Source organism: Aptenodytes patagonicus, chromosome 18 (assembly GCF_965638725.1).
Source record: "Aptenodytes patagonicus chromosome 18, bAptPat1.pri.cur, whole genome shotgun sequence".
NCBI lineage: Eukaryota > Metazoa > Chordata > Aves > Sphenisciformes > Spheniscidae > Aptenodytes > Aptenodytes patagonicus.
The window spans coordinates 2,459,868-2,475,580 of record NC_134966.1 but is presented as its reverse complement, the minus strand read 5'-3'; the positions used below and the strand labels follow the sequence as shown (position 1 = coordinate 2,475,580).

Below are 15,713 nucleotides of genomic sequence, written 5' to 3'. Positions count from 1 at the left end.
AGCAAGTTTGCAAACTATACCAAGTCGTGGGCACGGCTGCTGCTCAAAGGGACCCCCCCCAACAGGCTGGAGAAATGGCCTGACAGAAACCTCATGAAACTCAATAAAGGTAAATACAAAGTCCTGCTCTTGAGCAACCTCACCTAGGCTGGTCCTGCTCCGAGTCAGGGGGCGGACCACAGACCTTCAGAGGTGCCTTCCTACCTGAATTATTCGGCGGTTCAGAATAATTCGTGCAGGCAGCTGCCTGCTTACAGGGGACTGGCAAGATTCTTTTCAGGCATATTGCACCCGCTGAAATCAGTGTGAAGTCCGTTGTAAACTCACACAACTCATTCTTCTCCCATGCCCATCTTCCTGCACATTCTACCTGAGGCTTACACTGAGGCAGCAATAAAAGCAGAACAGGAATTAACTGTAACAGTACAGACAGCGACACAAATGAGCCATGAAGAACAGGCTGTTTTTTCACAGACAGAGTTGCACTCCATCTACACTCAAACCCTACTGTCATTTGGGAACGTGCTAGTCTTGGTTTTCTTCACTGGCTCCAGGACTCATTTCAAGCTACTCCTTTGGAGAAAAGTGGGGAGAAAAGGAGAGAGAATGATTCAATTTCTAGCCTTCTTTGCAAGAGCCTAGCTGAGAAGATGGCTGTTCACTGCTTCTTGGTCTAGTGACAGTGGTGGACATCTCTGACTAATGCAGCATGTCTTACCATGTACCAAAAGAGCTAGAACCTCAAACAGGAAATTATATCAATGGAGCTTATCTCCTCTGACATTTCCTTCTGTTGAGCACCTTCTCCAAAGACCCAGAGGAGCAAACTAACGGCCAAAGAAAGCTATGGTTAGCCTTCAGGAGTTCACACTACCTGCTCAACCATAATGGAGTTACACACTCATTTATCAGTTCTTAAAGTAGATTTTAAAAATACAAGATGCCAAGCTTAAAAATATGCATTTTCTTTTTGAAAAAAAAATGTACAGTCAGATTTTAAGTGGATCTACAAGAAGACACTCAGCTATCTTTAAGAAAAGTAAACTTTTGCAGTGCATTGCATACAGAGTTTTCTAACCAGCAAGAGCCAGTGAGATGGGTAAACTGCAGTGTTTCCTGAAAGAGCTTCAGTGGCTTTTTTTTGTTTCCACCCTGTAGGCAGAGACACTTGAAAGGCAGTACAGTGCCTTCACGCTGCACAGCACTAGGTTAGTTCTTCTGTCTCACTCTTGCACTACAGACATAGCTCAGCGTGAGGCTGGTGTGGGCACAGCGGGCAAGGGCAGTTCCATGGAGGGAGTCTCAGTCACTTCGGCTGGACTTGGCTTGCGAAGCTCCAGTTTCTCAGTGAGTTGGTTATAAAGCTCCTTCACAGCTTCCCCACTCTGCAGAACGAGAATTAGGGAGGGGAAAACCAGAAGAGTCATACTTCATTCTAGCTGCTACTAGCTAGAACACTAAGTATGCAATTACCCTGTGTGTTTTAACACAAACCAACACAGAAAGAGGAAGTGACAAGGTAATTAAGACACAACTTGGTACACTTGGAAAGCAGAGCTCATGTTCCATTAAGCAACATCTGGAAAGGTAGCTGCTTTCATTTGCAATTAATTTTCCCTTTCTCATGCTTCCCTTCTTACCTGCTTGGTGGGTTCCAAAGTCTTCTGGAGAGACTCTAATTTGGCAGGCGCCACTTTGTGATGCAGATGAAGCAGCAGTCTTAGCACATGTCTATGTACATTCTCCTTTCTGCAAAAAGCAATTTTAAAGCAGAGTAACTAATATAAACAAACACCATCTTGAGAACAGGAAAGCTACAGCAACAGTACCAGAATAATTCACACACCCACAGACTGGCAGCTTTGTTACAATTTTCCAGAACACCTGAGCATTGTAGCCTGCGTGCTACAAAGTGCTAACCCTGCCTTAGACTTTCAAGCAATTCATGTAATTATTCAACCGGAGAGGACTAACTGTAGCAACCATGAGGAAGGAGGGGGAGATTTTAAGCACAGACTGTAGCATGTGGCAGCAGCTGGTGTCTCTGTTGGACAGGCCATATGCACATGCAGGAGGACGTTTGTCCCTCCGTATGTGTGGAGGAAGTGGTAGCAGCAGCAGCATGTGCTGCTATGCCCAAAGAGCACTTCTATGAACTTCTGGGGAAGCCTCCTGAAGTTAGATCTGGTCTGCAGGCCACCAGTTGAACCACACTGACCTAACAGAGTTAACGGATACAAATGGATTTTCTGTGTGCTGTTGATACTGCAAAGAGCTGAAGTTAACTCTTCATATTCACAGCTACTGCAAAGCATGAAGGATATTGTCTTTTGCAACTCCAACTTACGAATAATGAATTGCAGTTTAGGTAATAATTCATAATCGACACTTAACAATTTTGCTGATGAAAACTTGATCACAAAACATAAGCCTTTCCTCACAGAAAAACAGCATCAGGCTAATATTTCCACCATATGTGAAGAATTTGCTGAACTATTAAACTGTAGTTCAAAGTAGTATAACCTCTCTGAGCTATCCTGTAAACTCACTTCTCTGAGGAGAATCAGATTTACCTTGAGCAGGCAGTGAGAAAGAAGCCATCAAAGAGACTGGTGCAGAACTCCTCGAGTGCAAATTCATCACCCAGCAGCGTGAGGTTACCAGTAAGCAGATGCAGAAAAATATCACTGAAGGCCAAGTCACTGAATGTCTCAACTATACAACATGAAAAGGAAAGAGACTGAGACTGACAAGGATGTGCCAAAACCTGACCACACAGCACATGTTCCTGCTGGAAACTTTGCAGTGAGATTCCCTTAGTGGCTTTTAAAACAGGTAGCCCAGGCAGGTGGCTTTGATCTTCCAGACATAAAAGATTAGGAGCCAGAGGGGTGAGAAGATGATGTAGAAAGCCCGTGTCTCCACCAAGGCTGAAGTCACAGAGTAGCTTGCTCCTGCCAAAAATCACAAAGTCCCCTACTATCCTCCTCCACCATCCTCTGTTCAGGGCCACATCCACTTCCTTGCACTTCTCAGACCCCATAGTGAGCAGATACAAATCACTCACCAGTGGAAAATTCACCCATGTAAGTGAGCTGACAGTTCAGCAAAGGGTTCAAAGAACACCAGAGCTGGGGTGAGGGAGTGGGAAGTGAACCCCCCCCACCATTACTGGGAGCTGCAATTCCTAAGATTGCTTCAGAGCTCTCATGCAACTTACCCCGGAGAAGTCAGTGAAGAAGGTAATCCCAGGGAAGAATTTAAGGCTGTGGGCCTGTTTTATTACAGGCTTTTTCACTACACAAAGCCAAGTCCCACGAATTTCTGGCCGCATGCAATTCCTATGAGCAGCAGCAGAATTAAGCCACCTGCTCTTTTATCTTTCAGGTTCATTCCAAACAGTTCTCAGCTAATCCCACTGTTAATACAGCCTTTGATCTAAGGAACTACTGACCTTCAGCCACTATCTCTAAATTCTTGGATCAGCAGAAAAGTATCCGAATTGCAGACAAAACCAAACACCTCTGCAGGGCCTTACAACTAAGTCACCAGAAGAGCCAAAGGCAGAACATTACATCTTTGACTCTGAAATCACTTTCACTCCAGGTTTACTTGCATCCTGGGTGTCCAGTACCAGGCAAACAGCTATAGAATAGAAGACGAGACAAAAACTTACCTAGTGCCGGCAGGAGCCTAAGGAAAGCATTCTTGTTCCTCTGTTTAGTGATGTGAAGGATGTAATACAGCCCAATCTCACAAGCTATTCTGTTCTCCTGCAAGAATCTGTTGCGGCAGAAGCAAAGTTTCTTAATCAATAAAGCTAAACCAGATTTTTTTTTTTTTTTAAAGAGGGTTCAAAATACTGTTGTATAGCAATCAAGCAGTTACAGCAGTGGCTAACCTCAAACCCACTGAAGAGCAGCTACTCAGTAACTCAGTAGATGATCATCACTATGTTCACTACCATGGTCCAGAAAAATTTACCATTCAGCAAACATTGCACTGTCTCACAATCAAGCAGCTGGATTTGATTGTGAACATTTTTAATAGTATTAATGATAAAAGTGCTATTCAAAATGGGTTTTAGAAGAAGCCCAAATACTCAAAAATGATACAAAGTCCAATACTGTTTTGTTTTAGTTTCCCAGAGGTCAAATATCAAAACTGTCATAGAGCAGAGCACAACTACCAGGGTAAAGTACTCCAAATTCTGGCATACAGATAAGAATTGTGCTGGAAATTAGTGCAAGATCTGAATACAACAGAGCACACAGAGGTTTTATTTATCTTTCTGACATCCCTGGAGTGATAGGTTATTGACAGAGAATAAGTGTCTGTGTAACAAAAATGCAAACTTTATGATTTACAATAGCACTCTTCAGAACGATGGGCACTCGTCCAGCTGCACCCAAGTATCACTCAAACACTCATCATTCACTGCTTGGGAAGCCACACAAGCAGCATATTTGAAAGCAGTAATACCAAATACTTTCATATTCAATCTGCCAAAAGAATGGTCATTGCAAGAAATATTATTTTTTGTAGATAAATTTTATTTGAGGAATCATAGTGGAAACCTGTTCTGCTAAAGGAAGAGTTCAGGCTTGATTAACCAGGACTAAATCTTACTCCAAGAAAGTCTTCATTTTACCACATACAGTATTTTCTCTTGTCAATGTTGGCTGGCTGCTTGACGTTTTACTTTGGTAACAAGACTATATGTACAAAGGTGGTAAGGCAGATTACGTACTTGGTGAAAGCTTCAGGAATGGTGCTGGGGTAGGGAATTGGCCCCTTCTCCTCCGAGGGCAGTTTCTGATCTACATTGAACGTGTGGTCATCCACCACAAAGGACATCAGCATAGGCAAGAACTTCGTGATCAACTCAGCTTCCTTAGAGGGATGGAATAACAGAGGGAAAAGAACAATGCTTTCATCAATCAGTTCATGCCACATAATGGTCCTAGAGTACTGTAAAAATGGTGAGGAAATATTATGAGCCCCATCCTACACTTCGGAAAACAAGCTTTCAGACATCCAGTTCCAGTCAAAATTCTTGAATAATTCACTTCCACATGCTCCACGGGTAATTAGGAAAACATCTACAGAAATCCTCCTGCTCAAATTCTTTCTTTTGACAATTACGTAGCATTTCTTCTGAGAGACCTCTTCCAATACTTCTGCAAGCACTGCATGCTAACGATGGTACCAAACTGCTTTTATCAAGAATTACAAATCATTTTGTTCATTCTCTAAACCGACAGGGATCAATGCATAGCTAGAATAGCAACAATAAAGAGCATCTCCTCGCACAAGGCAGATCAACCTATGTTGTATCAGATTCACAGAGTGGCGGGTTACAGCTTGGGGCAATCACAAATAAAACAGATTTTAAACACAGATTTGGAGATTCCCTTTAGGAAAAATGTTCACAGTTTCTTCCTAAGAGATTCACGAGAGCACCTCTGCCAGTCAAATCACAGTGCTACTCTTGGAGTTTCGGTCACCCTCACTGTTACAATCTGAGTATTAATGCACACCCTTCCTGTGGTAAATTTAAACATGCAATCAGCCAGTAATATATATTTTGGAGACTTCAAATGTCCCCCTAGGTAGACATTTGCTGCTTTATAGTTCAGAACAGAAACAGCAAATTTCTCTTGAGAAACAGTCGCGCTGCGCAACACCATGGTTAGCCTTCCTGCCATCAGCTGAACATACCTGCTCCCAAACTACACTAGGGCTGCCTATAATACTGGGCAAAGTATTTCCAAAGCATGGAAAGATTGTAGATGAATGTGGCACTACACAAAATTGCTACAACAGATATCTGGAAGGGAAGACATTTTTCATGTTAATGAAAACTTTCTACACTCCTACCAGAGTTTCAGACCAGCCTCTGAAATCCTGCTTTCCTCAGACAAGATCTTTTTAACAAACTCGTCAGTTGTGTAGAAGCTCCCAGGAACAAAGAGCAACCAGTGCAGAATTTAACAGAGGTACAGTTTGATTTTAAACCAGTAAGGGCCAGGCATTCATGTAAATAAAAAAGCAGGTAAACAAAGCTTATAACATGTCCACTTGAGCTGCTGCTCTGTGACCACTTACATGTTTTTTCTAAGAAAGCTATGATGAGAGGTATGCAGAATAAACGTTAAATCAGGGACGCAATAAAATAATAAACAAGTCTAAATTTGTTTAATTGAATGTGTTAAATTCTAAACATCAAAATGGCTCACCATTTTTGGTTCCTTGAAGACTTGACTGTCAATCATGTCCCAGGCCCCCTGTCCCAAAGACAGCATCCTAAGGAGCAGCAGCAGATCCGGGCTTTCCTCGAATTTTAAGGGAAGGAGAAAAACAGCTATTTTGATCTTCCACAAGTTGCACATATAGATATTTATTTGGAAGTAGTGGTTTACATTCAAAGCTCTCCTGGATTAGCAGCTTTATCAAAGACTGCTAGAGGCATTCAGTTGTCCAATTTAATTGACAACTGATTCCTCAAATGGGAATCAAGTAACAGACACACCTGAGGGTTTGTGGTTCTTTGTAACATTTTATAATGTGCCAAGAAGTATGCCGCCGACCTGATCACGACATTGTTTTTAAACGTGTCCAGCCAAATTAGTATACTGAAATATAACATGTGACAGGACAAATCAAGTCATCTCAGCAGAAGAAAGAGAAAGCATGTGTAAGAACGACAATGTTTTTTCATTTACATTGTGCCCTGAAACCAAAACAATTTTCAGTCTTAAACTCTCATGAGGAAGTTATTCAATCCAACAATAAAATTTAACAACTCAGGGAAAATAACAGCAAGTGCCTCACACTGTTCAGACACCTGTGAAGGCTACCCTCCTGTAACATTTAAGCACCTCCTGCAGACACTACTTGCAGGAACTGTATTATATCGCAGCCAACAGACCAGAACAGTGTAAACTAATCCGTTGCATTTACCGTGGCAGGGAAAAAAGGCTGCTGCTGTTAGGCAAACCGATGGAAGGACAAAGCAGGGAGGCACATAATCTATATATGATTCTATATATGCATAGCTGTTAGGATAGAATGAGCCATGCAAAGAATTTGTTGCCAATTCAGAGGGCTCCAAAATGACCGTCTCCAAACAGCACTCCTGCAGAGCTCTAAGGTATGTGCTACAAATGGATAGGCAGTATCACGTTTCCCTTATTTCAATTTACACATGCATTTGAGAACTTAATCGTACTTCTTCTACAGTGCCAGTCCTTTGTTGATGAATGCTATTCAATTAAGACTACAGTTCAGATTAGGTACACAAGCTGCAACACTCACCCTGGGTAAGGTGTCCTGCCCAACCAGGTCTTGCAGGTGCCTTATGGTACTCAAGGCTAAGGTGTTAATGGCAAAGGGATCACACAAGATCATTGATAAGTCCCTGAGAAGAAGTAAAAAATCAAATACATGTCATACATAACAAACAACCCTACCATACAGTTCCATATCCAGCTGTAGGACACCAGCTTCTTGAGAACATGTGTTTCACTAGAGTAAGATGTTTGAGCCTAATCAGACGTAACGTCAAAGTAGTGTGTGTACACTGTATTTTTATAAACACACACACACTGCTGAGTTTAAGAGTGGCAGACACAGTGCAAGTACTGTAACAATACCCTTACTATCATAATGTAAAACCTGACTTTCTGACTTTTCTTACCTACAGGTGTCCACCTGATGAACCTTCTCCTGCCTTGTAAAAACACCATGAATGTTATTTCTTTGACTTGAAAGAGCATGTTATCTGAAAACACTTACTAAAGGTCTTCTGCACTGAAATCAAGCAGGAGATCTCCCACAGTCAGTTACCAGGCCAGAGGGGAGACTCAAGAGTGGTAACTTAAGCAGTACAAGCTATGTCACCAGAACGTGCTTGGCTATGTTCTAGTGCATTAATGCTCATGAATGTACTGGATTTGACCGCACGAAGAGCTACTGGCTGTTAGCTGGCTCTAGGGAAGAATTAACACCTACAATACCTGTCAGATGTTATGACTGCCAGGAACCCATTTTCAGATTCTCAATAAACAGCCCAAGTGCCTTACCCCAACACTTGTTCTTGCCCTTTCTTCACTCCATCCAGAAACCCTTGCAATTCCCGAGCTCTCTTGTTGTCCACAAACTTCTCCCGAATGCAAGCATCAAGGCACCAGGTGAACTGTCGCAAAAAAAGGAGAAAGTTTTATGAACCACAGCAACTCGTTAAACTGGCAATAAAATATATGATGTCAGAGAAAACAGGCTCAGAATGACCTCCAAATATATGGAATTAATACGCTTTATTAATATACTTAGGTATGGTACCAAGCTGGTCACAAATACAGAGGAGGTCAGAAATACAAACATCCCAAAAGGAGGTCAGAGATACCAATGTAAGTTAACCTGGTGTCACTTTCTCCCCTCCCAAGAAAGGCATTCCCTGGCAATTAAGAAGCAGCAATTAATATACCGCTGCCCAGCACACCCGATCAATGTGGATTTACACAAGTAGGAGGCTGAGAAAGAAGCAGCAGCACTTAGCAGTAATAATATGGGATATTTTAACCATTGAAATACCACTCCCACCCTCTAAGTAGGGGATATTAACAGTGGAGGCGCTTCTGCTTTAGAGCTGTATTATCAAAATGGAAGAAGACAGTTAAGTGAAACATTTTATTTGACCCCAAATTAAGGGCTTTTTTCCCCTTTCAGGAAACAACATATATTTTCCCCCAACATTTCAGCTGTTGAAAAGAAAAAAGAACAACTTGCTGAATTTTCTGAAATGCTTTCATCGTGGCTTACTGTCCTTGCAGCAGTCACTGCATTTTGCAGTGGCAAAATGAGGTGGCTGAAAATGATCTGTAACTTGAACAAGAATTGCCCTTTTCTATTCAGTCGCTGTCTGTACACTGATTTTGGGACTCTTGACCAGAAGACATTAAAAAGCATGCAGTAACATTTATCATCACTCTAGGACATAACCTCTATAAGCAGAATACACGTAAAACTTAGCAACGTTGCTTAAGAGAAAAAGCCTTGTTCTAGATCAGAGTGATGCTAACCATGGACAAAGGACCAGTAACAAGATCCTGGTGTGACATTAACACATCTGTCACCCCCCAATATTTTAATATTTTAATGTTTTCTTATAATTCAAGATCCAAACTATTTAATGTTACACACACAGTTTACTGACAGATGGAGCATATCACACCAGGCACAACAGGGAGGGAAGCAAGCTTTAAGAACCTGGGGCTAGCTAATGTTTATTATTTTTTGCAGCACCTACATAGGTCAGATTAGACGTTGTTTTTAACACTGCACAAGTACCATAAATTTGAATGATTTATGGGTTATGAAATGAAAGCAAGCTGCTGGTTAACCAAGATGAAATTTTCACCTGAAGTTCCAAGGAATATAAGATGACTTTTGGATTCAAGGTCTGAACTCTCTTCACAGAGAGGAGTCATCTTCTCTGGGCTGAAGTCCTGCAGGGCAGCAGGTATGCACAGGAGTGGGCGAAACAGAAAATTCTCCAGTAATACTCCTATCTGTCCCACATGTTTAATACCTTATGACAGGGGTCAACGGTGCAGATTTCACTGATTTCCAGGTCATGCAGCGACATCAGGAGTTCTGCCCGTAGCGTGCAGTAATGAACATTCCTTGTCCGAAGGAACAAGGTTCTCAGAAACTGCAACACCATATCGTAGAGCTTCACGTTCTTCCCAATCATCTGGGTCAGCTTCTGAACCACCTAAACTCAAAGTGGAAAAAATGTGCACTCAGTACCAAGAGATACTGTTATTTCACACACACATAAAATGTAAATTAATGCTTTCACACAATTATCAAGACTGAAATATCTGCACTGACATGAGTTCCTGAAAAGGAACTATTTATACCAAGATTTCCAAGAGCGTTTGTTCAAGAGATGTTCACCAAATCTTTCATAGCCATAATGAAAGAACAAAGAATGTCAAGAAAAGGTTCTCTTGCAAAAGGAAATGGAAGCATTTCTAAAATAAGGTGCTCAGCTATGTGAAACGGATAAGCAGCAGTACCCGTTATTGATGAATATAATTTACAATTATTGTATCATGAACGAAACTCACTTTCCTTTGGAAGTCTTTTTGTATTTCTATCTACCTTCAGGCTATGGGCATGAGAATGAAGGTTTGCACTGGTTTTGGCTGGGATAGAGTTAAATTTCTTCATAGTAGCTGGTATGGGGCTGTATTTTGGGTTTGTGCTGACAACAGTGTTGATAATGCAATGTTTTTGCTGAGCAGTGCTGACACAGAGTCAAGGCCTTTTCTGCTCCTCACCTCACCCCACCAGCGAGCAGGCTGGGGGGGCGCAAGAAGTTGGGAGGGGACAGCTGACCCCAGCTGACCCAAGGGGTATTCCACACCATACGACGTCATGCTCAGCAATAAAACTGGGGATGGAGGTTGGCGGGGGGGCCGCTGCTCGGTGACTGGCTGGGCATCGGTCGGTTGGTGGTGAGCAACTTTTCATTTGCATCGCTTGTTTTTTCTTGGGTTTTATTTTCCTCTCTCTTTGTTGTTTTTTTCCTTACAAAGATTTTTTTTTTTTAATTTCTTTTTAATTATTAAACTGTTTTTATCTCAACCCACGAGTTCCTTTCTCGCCTTTACCCTTCTGACCCTCCCCCCCATCCCATCGCGGGGGGAGGGAGTGAGCGGATGTGTGGTGCTTAGGCGCCGGCCGGGGTTAAACTACAAGTCTGCAGTGTAAACCTGAAGTAAATTGCACCGGAGCACTTACACTAAGTGGGCCTTTGAAAGCAAAACAGACCAAAACCAAACCCCCCGTGTAATAGACGTGCTACCCTCTCTGAAATTAAAGGTTTATACTGCCTTATCACTGCAATTCCTTAGCATTCTCGACAGCAAGGTCCTTACAGAAACTCTGACATTTCCCTTCTGGAGCAAAAGCCCCCTGAGGTGAAGTGACACTTTATAGCTGAACCACTGTAACGGCTTGCTGTTGCCAAGAAGAGGAAACACCCGCTCCTCCTAATGCCTATGTCACTGTTCCCTCCCACACGAAGCCTGCCTGTGTGATCCAGCCCATCTCCTTGCAATGGCTTTGGTGCCAGCTGATCTCTTCTTTGAGCAGATCCAACTCACTGTCTTGGAAAACTACTTACTGGTTTTATTTGCTGAGTTTCTGTAGCAATTACTGAGCTGAATCAGCTCACAGAAGGGTCTGATAATCATCAGAGCTACAGGTTGGGGGGGAGGAGCAGCACCTGCCCTCCCTGTGGCTGAGTGTTGGATCAGCTCAGCCACCTCATGTAATTCCATTCAAAGAGCAATGTTTCTGAATGCCGGCTTAGCTACAACTTTCAATGTTCCTTTCCATTTTTACAAAAAAAAAAAAAAAGAAAAAAGCTTTTGTTGGGCTATGTCCTGCTAAAAAAAAAAATCCCAAGAAATTTAAGATATTCAAACTGATTCGATAGAGATGCTTCGTCTTCGGAACAGCTGAGGGGTATTAAAGCCAGACTGAGCAATAAAGGAAAAAAATTTTTGCCTTGCTATTTTTTTAAAAGCTTATAAACAGCTTAGAACATTAATCAATTAATCACAGCATTGAGTAATTATTAAAATAATTCCTGCTGCTTTCATCAAAGTATGTAGGAGAAAACGACCTGGTATTTCTTGCAAATACTTTGTCTAGCCAAACAAGTTTACTAGCAAAGTTGGGTGGGTGAAATGGACACTCTGTTATTTGATGAGGTTGACTGAAAGCTGATGAACTCCATTCACAAGCATGTTGTAAGAGGTTTCCTTGTCCTTACCTCTCCTTGACGTCTTGTTTTGGGAGACGGACTGAAGAAATTGTGCGAGACAGAAATATCACTGCTGAAGAGAATATTTTCTTTCTCCAGGATATATTGCTTCAGCAGCGGAGATACCTCATCACCAAACAGAGCCTGGTTATCCTGCCAAATCTGGCGCTTCACCTCCACTGCACATGCTTTATACAAATCCTTATCGGCCATTACTAACTTCAGCTTCTTCTCAGGGACCTATGATCAACAGAGCAGTTACCAAAGCGTAGAGCAGCTTACCTGCCTGACTGTTCAAGTAAGAAGTAACTGACTACAGAAGACATCCAAATCGTAATCTCAGGCAGTCTGGTACTTTACACAACAATGCAACTAAACAAAAGCAAATATCATAGACTCATCTTTTCCCTTTCCTACTCCTGTAACACTAAGCCAGTCCTAAGACACTTAACTTCAACAACCAATTACGCACCAAGCTTTTCCTTATTTCTTTCAAAGAGAGTAAGACTTCCTTTAAACCTATGATGCTAAGATTTGGGGTGACATTTCAAAACTCAGCAACTTACAAAAGCTCCAGCAGTAGTTTTGAATCTGTTACCTTAAGTACAATATGATGCTTTTAATAAGGCTACTCCTAGAGATTTTTGTTTCACTGAGCTGAATCTCACTCCTGTCTACTTCCAGTTGCATTCTTCAAATCTTATTTTCCACTTATCATAGATTTTTAAATCAGCTGTGGAAAAATTCACCTATCGGTGAACTCGACTACTTTTAGGAAGCTGCATATATTGAATAAAATAGGGAAATAGTCTCATCTGATTATGAAAAGGTAAAATGCTTTTTGAATTAGTCTAAGTTGTTACCAGATACAAGAATGTAGTAAATCTTCAGTCAGTTCCTAACACTGAACTTGCAGAAGGTCTGCAGATGGAGCATGCAGCCCAGCCACCAGAGCAGCTAAGAGAAGCTATACAACAGAGATGTAATGGAACAGGCTAACCGGCAGAGCGGTTTTACCTTGGGCAAGTGCTTCATGACACACATTACCACAGGCTGTATGGAAGGCATCTTGACCAGGGAAAAGCTCTTCTCTAGGAGATCTTCCAGCTTCTTGTATCTGAAAACATGTAAGAGCAAGAGACTAAGTACTATGTTACAGTAAAGGACCAAAGTGGCTCATCTCAAAGCCACTGGAACTTGATCCCCAGGCATCTAACTCTCCTTTGCAGACGTTACTCGTCCACTGTAACTAATTTTCACCCAAAACTCCCAGCTCACTCCGAATAACCAGCAAGACTGCCAACAAACCTCTCCTCAACTTTCCCTTCCAAAGCGATGGCAGAGACCCTCTCCAGCAGCTTCTCCCTCAGCTCATCGAAAACCGACTGGTGGAACTCCAGCCGGGGGGTGCCGTGCAGGTCCAGGAAGGGCAGGGCCGACTGCAGCGAGGGCAGGAGCACTCCATTTTCTGTCTGCCAACACAAACACCGGACAGGGACGGAGGTGGGGGGTAAGCCGGCTCCGCTAGCCAGCAAACGACAGCAGGGACTGCTAAAGACATGCTGGTTAAAAAATAAAAAGAGGAAAACCCCCACAAAACAGACCCCACTTCGGGCCTTCTCGTGCTCCCTACCACCCCACAGCCCCGGCCCCTCACGGGCGGCCCCTGCCAAGGGCCCCGCTGCACCCCCGCCGCCCGGGCACCTCCATGGCGACCCGCCCCACCTGGAACTGCTCGATGGCCTTCAGCGGCTCCGTGCAGTTGGTCAGCGTCTCCTTCAGGTCCTCGCCGTTGGCCACCCCCAGCTCCTGCAGCCCCGCGTACATGGCGGCCTGGCCGGGCCCCGCCGGGCCCGCTCCCGCCACAGCTTTCCCCTCCCCGCTCCGCGGGCCGCCCCGCTCTCGGGTCCCCCAGCTCAGCGTGGTCCGGCGCTCTTCCCCGCCCCGCGGAACCCGCTCCGCCGCACAAAGGTTCCGCCGCTACCGCCGGGGGGGGCCCGGGCTCCCCGCACCCCCCGCCGGCACCGACACCGACACCGGGGCCACAGCACCCGCCGTACCGGGGAGCTCGCTGCGACTGCCGGCTGAGCGCTCGGGAAGGCGGCCAGGCCCCAGGGCCCCAAGGCGCGCTGCTCCAATCAACACCAATACGGGAGCGTGGCAGCAAATGTTGGGGTTCCTGCGGGTGCATGAGGCGTCCCTCCCAGCAGGACGGCCACGACTTCTTGGCTGACCCCTGGCAGACAGCGATGAAAACGAGAAACGCAACCAAAAACAGCCTCACAAAGAAGAAGTGGCCTTTCCCCGTCATGATTTGACCTTTGCAGGCCTGTACTTTCAGCATAGCTGCTACAGAGTGGGGAAAAAAATCCGACTTTGGCCTTCGTGAGATCTGCAGCCAGGCGCTAGGATTGTATAAAACTGTGTCAGTCCAACCCATCACAGAAACCCTTTGGCGTCTGCCCACCAGTTAGTATAACTATCGAGGCAAAACCTATGTGATTTAGAGCCCCCCATACCACGTGGATCTGTCAACAGACCCCCGTGAACCCCGACATCCAGATGAGAGAACGGATGCGCTCTGCTATTCCCAGCCACGAGCTGCTGCAACATCCTTAGGTCCTTCATTTCTCCTCTCCGTGTCCCAGCTGCAAAAGCAACCCCTGCGCAGTTTGAGGTGCACACTGCTCTGCCGGTGGGTGGTTTCTGCGGGAGCAAAGCACGACTGGCCTGACCACGGCAGGATCTGGCAGATGCTCAGTAGCTGCTGGATATCCTCAGGTGCTGATGTATATCACGATATTGGTATAAACTACCATGACCGGCCCATGGGCATGAGCAATCGGCCAACCACCACAGTGCGAGCAGCCGCCCCACGCATCCCACGTGCAGCATTTCTTTGGGACAGGAGGACGCCTGGGGCACCTGTTTTGTTTGCGGCACTGCAGCAAGCTGAACTGCTGCACGACTCCTCACCAGGGAAGCGCGTGAAAGCCTGCCTGTCCTCCCGGGCAGACGCGAGAGCAGAGGGAGGAGGACTGTCAGCACTCTGGCAATTTAATCCGTGTCCCCGTTGCAAAGTAGAGCATTGTCAGCGCAAGTGTAAGCAAAACAAAGAATCACAGAATGGTTTGGGTTGGAAGGGACTTTTGAAGATCATCTAGTCCAATCCCCCTGCCATGGGCAGGGACTTCTTTCACTAGATCAGGTTGCTCCAAGCCCTGTCCAACCCGACCTTGAACACTTCCAAAGATGGGGCATCCACAACTTCTCTGGGCAACCTGTTCCAGGGTCTCACCACCCTCATTTCTTCCTTATGTGCAATTTAAACATACCCTTTTTCAGTTTAAAACTGTTGCCCCTTGCCCTGTCACTACAGGACATCTGCAGCTGCATTCTACTTACTGACCAGCAAAATCTGAACTGGAGTCTAAAGTCTGCAGGAAGATGAGGGAATTCTGGCACTTTGCTTAAAACAACTCTAAGACAGAGAGATGTGTCTCCAAATATCCCTGCAAGACCAAGAAGGTGTCATTCCTTTAGTTCTGCAGACAGAGGCCTGGCTGGTGAAGTCCTCTGGTTGGGGGCAAGATGGCCTTGCCAATAAATGGTCCAGCTGACACAAATCAAAACATTTCTTTAAAGGAGCTGCACTTTTATTCCTAGACCAAATCACCGGGAAACAGATGGGGACAGCCTGAAAGAAGCACCTCTCCCGGGTCCAACAGATTTTTCTTCAGAAATTCTGGTTTCGGGGCTGTGTCTTTGTGGCACCAAAAAGGAGAAAGTGGGCACGTGTTTTGCAAAGTCTGGGGGTTGGTTATCTTTCATAGGGAGGCTGTTGCGAAGGGGTGTACAGTCACCTACACTG

General features: G+C 44.5%; 1 protein-coding gene across 1 annotated transcript; it reads right to left on the bottom strand.

Annotated features, from left to right (window-relative positions):
* Positions 1–949: 949 nt before the first annotated feature.
* Positions 950–13,723, bottom strand: NELFB (negative elongation factor complex member B). Its single transcript, XM_076355407.1, has 13 exons — positions 13,568–13,723; positions 13,151–13,314; positions 12,860–12,959; positions 11,852–12,082; positions 9,593–9,778; positions 8,085–8,197; positions 7,318–7,420; positions 6,240–6,335; positions 4,751–4,893; positions 3,677–3,783; positions 2,574–2,715; positions 1,641–1,749; positions 950–1,385 (listed from the first exon to the last, which is right to left on the bottom strand). Exons 1-13 carry the CDS (start codon positions 13,667–13,669, stop codon positions 1,248–1,250), a joined length of 1,734 nt encoding a protein of 577 aa, XP_076211522.1. The 5' UTR covers positions 13,670–13,723; the 3' UTR covers positions 950–1,247.
* Positions 13,724–15,713: the final 1,990 nt, after the last annotated feature.

What these genes read in the sequence shown, in the direction of transcription:
- NELFB (XM_076355407.1), bottom strand. Translation starts at nt 13,669, where the DNA reads ATGTACGCGGGGCTGCAGGAGCTGGGGGTGGCCAACGGCGAGGACCTG. An exon ending in GAAGGGAAAGTTGAGGAGAG is followed by an intron (nt 12,960 to 13,150) that starts GTTTGTTGGCAG and finishes ACATGTTTTCAG; the next exon opens with ATACAAGAAGCTGGAAGATC. An exon ending in TCATGAAGCACTTGCCCAAG is followed by an intron (nt 12,083 to 12,859) that starts GTAAAACCGCTC and finishes TGTTGATCATAG; the next exon opens with GTCCCTGAGAAGAAGCTGAA.